The 9,273-nt window shown below is 24.9% G+C and overlaps 1 protein-coding gene across 1 annotated transcript in view; it reads left to right on the plus strand.

Moving 5' to 3' along the window:
- LOC122535420 (arylsulfatase B-like) overlaps positions 1-7,108 on the plus strand; it is a 15,944-nt gene extending 8,836 nt beyond the window's left edge. The window contains exons 6-8 of the mRNA XM_043666936.1: positions 437-728; positions 1,651-1,949; positions 5,693-7,108. Coding sequence (XP_043522871.1) covers positions 437-728; positions 1,651-1,949; positions 5,693-5,929 — 828 coding nt within the window. The 3' untranslated portion in view covers positions 5,930-7,108. The remainder of the gene's footprint in view (positions 1-436; positions 729-1,650; positions 1,950-5,692) is intronic.
- Positions 7,109-9,273: the final 2,165 nt, after the last annotated feature.

The raw sequence follows: 9,273 nt of genomic DNA on the forward strand, positions 1-9,273 counted from the left end.
ATATTATTAATATTATTATATTAATATATTATATAAATTTATTTATATTATATATTATTAATATTATTATATTAATATATTATATATTATATATATAATTTATATATTATTATATAAATTTATTTATATTATATATTATTAACATTATTATATTAATATATTATATATTATATATATATAATAACAAATTAATATATAATATTATAAATGATTATAACATTTATAATAATTTTAAATATTACAATTATATAGTTATATTAATAATTATAAATATATATAATAATATTGTATATATAAATATATGAAATATGTATAATAATTGATAATTTATATAAAATATATAAATGTAAACGAGCAATAATTAATATTAATTATTGTTAATAGTTATGGTTAATGAAGTTAATTATTATTGTCATTATTAATATTATTATTACAGACAAAGTACACGTTACACGAAGGTGGTGTGAGAGGAGTAGCGGCATTGTGGTCGTCTAGATTGCAAAAGGCAGCCAGAGTGTCCAACGAATTGGTGCACATAACAGATTGGCTGCCAACCCTTTACTCTGCAGCTGGTGGAGATCTGAAGGATCTAGGCGAGATCGACGGCATCGATCAATGGCGCGTACTTAGCGAAGGATACGGACGTGGGAGAGAGAAGCTTTTGTTGAATATCAACGAAGTTTCCAAAACTGAGGGGGCGATATATAGCCGATTCAAATTGTTGAGAGGTAACTACTATATCAGACTGTAGAATGAAAAGTACATTTAAGTAGAGCAATCACTTTTTCTACCGAAATTCAGTTTAACCTTTAAACGGACGATTTTTTTTTTTTTTTTTTTTGAAGTCATAGATTTAGAATTGATGATATATTCAGGACATTGCAAATATAAAACGGTGTGCATTTAAGGGTTAAGGGGATGAAATTGATCCTTGAAAATTCAGCTACTTTGTGAGAGAAATAGAATCTTTCAATTAGGATAATTTTACTGTTGTATGGTACTTATCAGTTATTTATATAATTAGAAGGGAATTGTAAATAATTGTATTTAATTATTTATACTATTTACATTAATATAATAATCATATATATGCTTTACGTATCTCCAAAATTTCATAATTTTCTGAACTTCCAAGTTGAAAATCTTCTCTTGTTAGCTACAATAAATAAATAATTTTGTAGGGAATAAGTCACAGTACAGTTTACTACAAGGAAATACAAACATAGACAATTGATATTATGCAAAAAATATTATGCATTTTATATTTGTGGAATATAAAGAAAATATATGCTACATAATTAATATGTTACGTTACATATGTCACACATTATTAATATGTGTTACATATTGTGTATAATACAACATATCAATTATGTGTAACATGTTACATATATTATACATTACTGATGTAACATATTAATTGTGTATAGTTGTAATTTTACATAGAATACATAATACATAATAGTATATACAAGAAGAATACGTAATAGCTTTTGTGAAGAAATAAATAAATATATAATATAAAAATATATATATATATATATTCTTTATGCAATAGTTAATAATACACAGAAAACATTATACAAAGGATCAATACCAATATTCATTACTGGAAATTTTCGTACAAAAAAAAAAAAAAAATGGTTTAAGGTGAAAATGGTTTTTACGATGGGTACTATGGTGACTCCGGAAGAACATTAGAGACACCACCCTACACGGAAGTCGTGTTGAACAGTACTGTTTCTCAAAGCATCACTTATCATCTTGGTGGTCCAGTGACACAACCGAGTACAATGTTGCAATTACGACGAGATGGAACGGTCCAATGTGATACAAACCTCACGTACTCTGATAAACGCCTGCTCACGTCTTGCAACGTTACCGAATGTTTATTCGACATAGTGAACGATCCATGCGAAACGAAGAACGTCGCAGAAGTGTACGTCAGGGTAAGTGACGCGATTATTTTTATCTCAACTGGTTAACATTTTTCCATTGCGGGACAACTTTTTTACAATTTTACTCCCGGTAATTAAAAAAAAAAAAACATTTTGTTTTGTTTGATATCATTTCGAAATGTATTTATTTATTATTTGTATTTATTTTCAAAGTGTATGCTCAATTGCGTTTAATGATGTTTTAATGATTGATTTAATAATGATTTAATGATTAGCGTCATTGTTTCATGCTGAAATTAGCATTTAACGAGAAATAATTTAAAAGATAATGTTGATATGATCTTGCGCACGAACGTGTTAAGAGTTAGATATTAAGCTACTTGTAACAATGAAATAAAATCTTTGTCTATGTTTATTGAACGTCCCAGTTGATGTTGAACAAATATAGTTTTCATTTTGTAACGTGAATAATTAACAAAGGACATCTATTTTGTATTGTAGTTTTTGTTTGGAAAAATTGGAGGCTAGCACTGTTACATTTTATAAATCAATAAAAAATTAACTTTTGAATCAAAAATTTTGTGAAATTACAGCTTATTTAATATGTTTTTTTATATATTTTTCAATATACTTTTATGATTTTGTTTGATATTAATGAAATATTTGTGAAAAAACAACTTATATTTTTGTAACTTTGTTTGATATTTGTTTACAGTATCAGTATTTAGATATATCTAGCAGTGGAGTACTAAATTGGTATTTATAAATAGTACAAAAAAAAAATATATATATATATACACATAAAGAAATATAATTATAGTAGACTGCAATTTTATATTTTTACGAATATTTTTTTTATATTTATTCGTTCATTTTAATTTTATATTTATACCTATTTCATCTATTTTATATTTATTATATTTTATATTTTTGCAACATTTGATCAGAGTGATCAATTTTCGTAATACTTCATATTTACAAATTTGAGCGATTTTTTTTTGTAAAATATATGAACAAACGCTTTTATTATATTACAAATTCTTTTGCTCATCCTTCGTTCTTCAATTTCTCTGACACAATTTTTATATATAATACCTTATTTGTCGGTAATTCTAGTGTTAATATTAGCAATTTGTATCTCGCCGCTTCTCGTCATTAATGACATTGTCCCAATTGTGCAAGACGATGTAATTGATAGGAGTAAATGATAGCGAATTAAAAAGATATTAGCATTATCTGTGCCAACATGTCTGAGTACATAATACAGTTTATAGTTTCATGCTAATTTGTCACAGTTTACTGATAATGATGATTTGAATATAGCAAACCAACGAAAAACAAAAAATACATCATTTATGGAATATTTTCGAAATTTAAGACATCGTAATAATAAAATACAAAAATAAATTTAAAAAAAAGAAAAAAGACACTTCTTCGTGTGCGTTTTACTTTTTCGACTGCAGAGGTCATTTACGATGGAAACGATAAAATGGAGTTGGCGAATTACACTCTGCTGAATATGTTCGTCACTTTCAATAAGCTTATGGTGTCTCTTATCTCCAAAAATTTGACGTATGATTTTTTTTGGCTGTTTTGTTAAATATTTTATATATTATTTATATTATTATATATATTATTTTATATATGATATATATTATTTATATTATTTTATATATTATATATATTATTTATATTATTTTATTTATGATATTATTTATATTATTTTATATATTATTTATAAATTATTTATTTATGATATATATTATTTATATATTATTTTATATATGACATATATTATTTATAAATTATTTTATTTATGATATATATTATTTATATATTATTTTATATATGACATATATATTATTTATAAATTATTTTACTTATGATATATATTATTTATATATTATTTTATATATGACATATATTATTTATAAATTATTTTACTTATGATATATATTATTTATATATTATTTTATATATGACATATATTATTTATATTATTTTATATATTATATATATATTTTTTTATATATTATGTATATTCTTTATACATTATTTTAAATAATTTAATTGTGTTCTTTAAGGAGGATGTCTACTCTGTGCACTATTCAAATCTACGAAAAAATTATTATTAAACCTATCTAGTCGTCATTATCAATCTAATGGAAATCAAATGAATATTATCAAAGAGTTCAAATCATCAATGTCAGGCGTTGTTCTTGAAAGATTAATAACATGTGAAGCAATAAAAAATTAAATTAAACATCAATAACAATTGTAAAAAGTTAGAGCCCTCAATCTTTAAATCCGTAGCAGATTCAATCGTAAAAAAAATTTCTCAATTTCTTTTACACACAATTCCGAAAAGGAAAGCACTTTCACATTTCCATTCGTTACATAGTGTGAAAATATCTCAGAAACAAATGAACGGAGCAAATAAAGATTTCATGCTTTAAAACGGACTTCGTTGTTCTACGATTTTTTTTTTTTTTTTTTTTTTTTTTTTTTTTTTTTTTCACGAAATTACAACAGTTCGACAATTTTGAATGACACACTCGTGCAACCTTGTTCACGAATGTACATATCATGAATTTTTTTTCATATCATGCTTGATTACTAGCTACAAAGAAATGTCAAGCCACAAAATAACTACATAGCACGTAAAATATTGACATGAAGATGTCATATCTATTGATTAGATTACGGGATTATATATTTATGAGAAGTTTACGACACGTGGAATTCATTCGCGTGAATTGTAGAAATGTATGAAATATTATAAATATTACAAACAAAATGTTATAAACAAAATTCTTGTTGTTAAATTGTACGTAATATTTTCTATATATAATTGATTATTATTATATATTCTATTATTATATATATAATATATATTATATATTCTATATATAATAATTTTATTATTATTTAATTCCGCGACGGAAATATATTTCTGCTTGAATTATATTTTTTAAATTGTGTTGACAAAAATTTGAAATTGCAAGATCCGCGGTCTGTTATTGATATAAGTCACTCTTGCAGTATTAGGTACGTAACGATCTTGGAATTTGTTTAGTTTTTTTATTGAAATTGATCTCTTTTGCTGGAAAAAATCAATAATTCTTGGTTTATCTATAAATCCTTTGAGTGCCAATTACCAAAAAATTTAATAAAATTTAATTGAATGAGGAGAATATAATAAATTGAGAGCGCTTTAAACATATACCTTTGAGATATTTATTTAATATACTGTGGTATGTTATCCTCTTTAAATCTCTAATGAATAAAACAATTATTTTATCATTAACTATAACATTATCTCTGCGAACTAAATGATCAAAAAATAAAAACACTTTATATATCCATTATTATATTTTAATATTATACATATATTATATAGATATATAATATATAATATTATATATGTATATGCATGATATTAATGCATTATTATGTATGTATTAATATATTAATGTACAGTAATTACATTATTATCTATTACATGTATTATACATTGATTAATGCCTATTAGTACTATTATTATGTTATTATAATCATATCAGTATAATATATAATATAATATTATATTATATTAATTATTATACATAATATATAAATATTATAAATGAATAAATATAAATATAATTAATATATTAATCCATATTTTTATAATCTACTAACATGGATTAATATATTTATTTATTTTTTTTAATCTATTTATCTATATTTATATATTTTTATAATCTACTAACATGGATATATTTATTTATTTTTATAATAATTTTTGTCCACAGATAGCCAAAGACTTGGACCGTTATTTGGAATACTATGGCCATATTTTAGAGAGGCAGATGATAACACGGGTCGATTGGTTCGCAGATCCAAGGATGAGAAACGACACGTGGGAACCGTGGATAAATTCAGGGGCTGTGATATACGTTTCAAACGCTGCAGACATGCTTGGCAATTTAATCTATTACATCCACATTTCCATCATCTTCGTCTCGATATTGTTGAACAATTATATCTGACCATGACAATGATTCTGCAACGAGCATTATTGTGGCACCAACAGATTGAAAGTCGAACGACACGATTCTATGAAATATAATTGAGGCTGATGTAGAGGCTATCAAACGACGAGACAAATACACCTTGCAAAACTGTGAAATTCTCGAACAATTTGTTCTACGATTTCCATAAATCTTCATCTTTTCATTATTGAATTTTCAGCAGAATAAATTAATTTTGAACAATAGTACAATGTGCTTTCGTGCTTTTATTTTCATTCGTTTCAGTTAATTTGTAACATTATCTACGTTGACGCATTAAATTTATGCGAAATTGGGATTGTCAAATTTTTGCGTCCCTTGGGACAAATAAATATGTTTTTTTTAATATGCAAGGTGTCTCAATTTGCTCTACAAGTACAATTACTTCCAGAAGCTAGCCTATTGAAGAAAATGTTACTTCAAACGAATTGAAGATATAATACATAATTGAGAAATCATCTCAAACGACTATATATTTTTGAAGTTTCGATTTTCTTTTTTTGTTTGATAGAATATTGACACACATTGGCATAATTCCAATCTTAAATTCTTACTTCATTATAAATTGGACAAGGTTTTTTTGTTTGAAACGTCTGAAGATAACTATGTTTATGAGATTGAAACAAGACACTTCGTCACAATGTCACAATTTCGTATCAAGGTGAATGTAATAATTTAAGAAGAATTTAATTCATTTGATTTAACGAAGAATATATATACCCGCATACGAAAAGATACTAAGCTCGAGGAGATTGGCTCTCATTTCTCTTTTTCGATAATTGTTGCTAAACAAGTACGACTAACATTTTATAGCCGGGAAGAAGATTTCATCGAAGGAAAATGTAAAAATATGGCTGGCAATGCTTCGGCTTAATTGGTGAATCATGGCGATAAATGTGATTAACGAGACAGAAATTGAGATAAATGACTTGGTATCATAATTAACGATTTCGCCGACCTTGCTTCGTAATTCAAACGAATAAGTAATTTAGATGCGTCGGGGGTGAGCCTTCTAGCGAGATATACTCATTACCTGCCATAATTCAAGTCGTTTCGTAGCACGTTTTTAACACGTATTATTATTATTTACTAATTGTAAGTAATACATACTCGCACTTTCTAATAATTCGATTGACGATATATACGTGTTTAATATGAGTTTTACACTATCTGCAAACTATTCATATCACGCTTGAAAGATTTCTTGAACTTTTCATTGTTATATTTTATGGTTTTTTTAAAGAATTATCTTACAATTGTCATGAATGTAAAAGAAAATGTATATTGCGCGTTTTTTTGTTTTTTTTTTTTTTTTTTAGCACGTATGGTTTTGAAAGTTTGATTGCTTTCTGTAGGAATTTTTTGGTTCTTCTTTCTACGTAAATTATTTTTTATTTTAGATTTTAGATTCTATTTTATTTTATTTTTGACAAAATTCGATTGATTCTTCTTTCTACGTAAATTATTTTTTATTTTAGATTTTAGATTCTATTTTATTTTATTTTTGACAAAATTCGATGAACCATGCATACGAGATTCATCGAATTAAAGAAACTGGAAGAGATTTTAATTGTTCTAAAATTTTTGGACCTTAAATAATATTTATACGAATATTTCAAAAATATTATCGATTTTTTTTGGTTTGATATATAGAGCAATAAAGAGTATTACAATGTATCATGTTTTCTCTTTAGTTTTTATATAAAATAATATGTAAACAGAAGCAGAAATCAACCAGTTTTTTTCAAATCGAAAGATTAGCACAAATAAACGCGAAATAAATTGAACAGTACATATGCAACAATTATAAGATTAATTACTTTATGATATAATTAACTTCAAATTCCATAGATGTACGTAAAATACTTCTTTTAAGTTTAAATTTCAACGAAATTACAAATCTAACAGAAGCTAGATATCCACGAAATTTATTTTGTATGTTCGTTTTCAAAAATAATGTAAAATTCATTTTTCCATTGTAATGTAATGTACATACATAGCTGAGCATTTTAAACGTGCAATTATAATTTATATGTATACATAATAACCAATAATTACGTTTATATACACGAACACATTATTACATTTTAAAATATGCGCATAATTATTTACATCCGATGTTTGGAGACATAAATGAAGCAAATGACGAATAAATATACAATAAAGTTATCGAATATAAGATATTTGGTATATTACCTCCTTTCCCATTTTTGAACTTTGCTACTAAATTATTGCATATTGAAATTGTCCAATTTTGTAAGTGAACGTGTAAAATTATCTAGAATTTAGTAACTGAAAATAATAATAATGTTCAATAATATTTGTATAAATCAATTTAAATGAAACCAAGTATAATACAATTGGTGCTTGCGTTGCATTCTTTTTACTATGAAAGTATAGATTATATCGTCAAAGCGAACCATGGATAAACATTGTTTAAATTTTCATCTTCATGTCGATTATTATATTAAAAAAAAAAAACTACTTTACAGTAGCATTACCGACGTATACACGTATACATAACGAATACACATAATATGCGTTGTACAAGTATCTGTTATACAAGCATACTTTTCTTGTAGCTCAACACATACAACAATTATTCATACATTTCATACATTTGCGTAACAAAATTGTTATATACGCATAACTTGGCTATTTTTAAAATTTTATTAATATTAATTTATATTAATTATGTTATATATTATATATAATTATATTAATTATACAAATTATATTATACATTATATATAATTATTATATATAAATAAATTTGTATATAATAATTATATATAAATAAATTTAATATAATAATTAATATAAATATAATAAGTATATAATATTAATATTAATATAATAATTATATATAAATTATATTATATATAATTATTATATTAATATAATATCCAAATGTATTACACCTGTATTATTAATTTTCATACAAAATCATTGCAGCCTGTCAACAATAAAAACGACGAAAAACGTTCGAAAAACATATTTCCCATTGGTTATTTCATTTCAAACGAGCAAGTTCGACAACGGCAAGTAATATTTGCGCATTGTACACGAAAAGTGTCAAAAGGATCGAAATATCTCTGCTTATTAATGCTCCGTTTGTCTAACGATCATCTGTTCACTGAACGATACGATTGTAACGACTAATCCAGTCACAGAAGTCCATGACACGTGGGCACGACGCAGACAGAGGGCACGAAGAATTAGAATATGTTATCAGAATAATTATATACCGAATAATTTACAATCGACGATGGAAACGAGAAACGACGTTTCCTTCAGATGCGAGCCACGTGTTTTTTCGATAG

The sequence above is a fragment of the Frieseomelitta varia genome, unplaced genomic scaffold (assembly GCF_011392965.1).
Source record: "Frieseomelitta varia isolate USP_RPSP 00005682 unplaced genomic scaffold, Fvar_1.2 scaffold_715, whole genome shotgun sequence".
NCBI classification, from domain to species: Eukaryota; Metazoa; Arthropoda; class Insecta; order Hymenoptera; family Apidae; genus Frieseomelitta; species Frieseomelitta varia.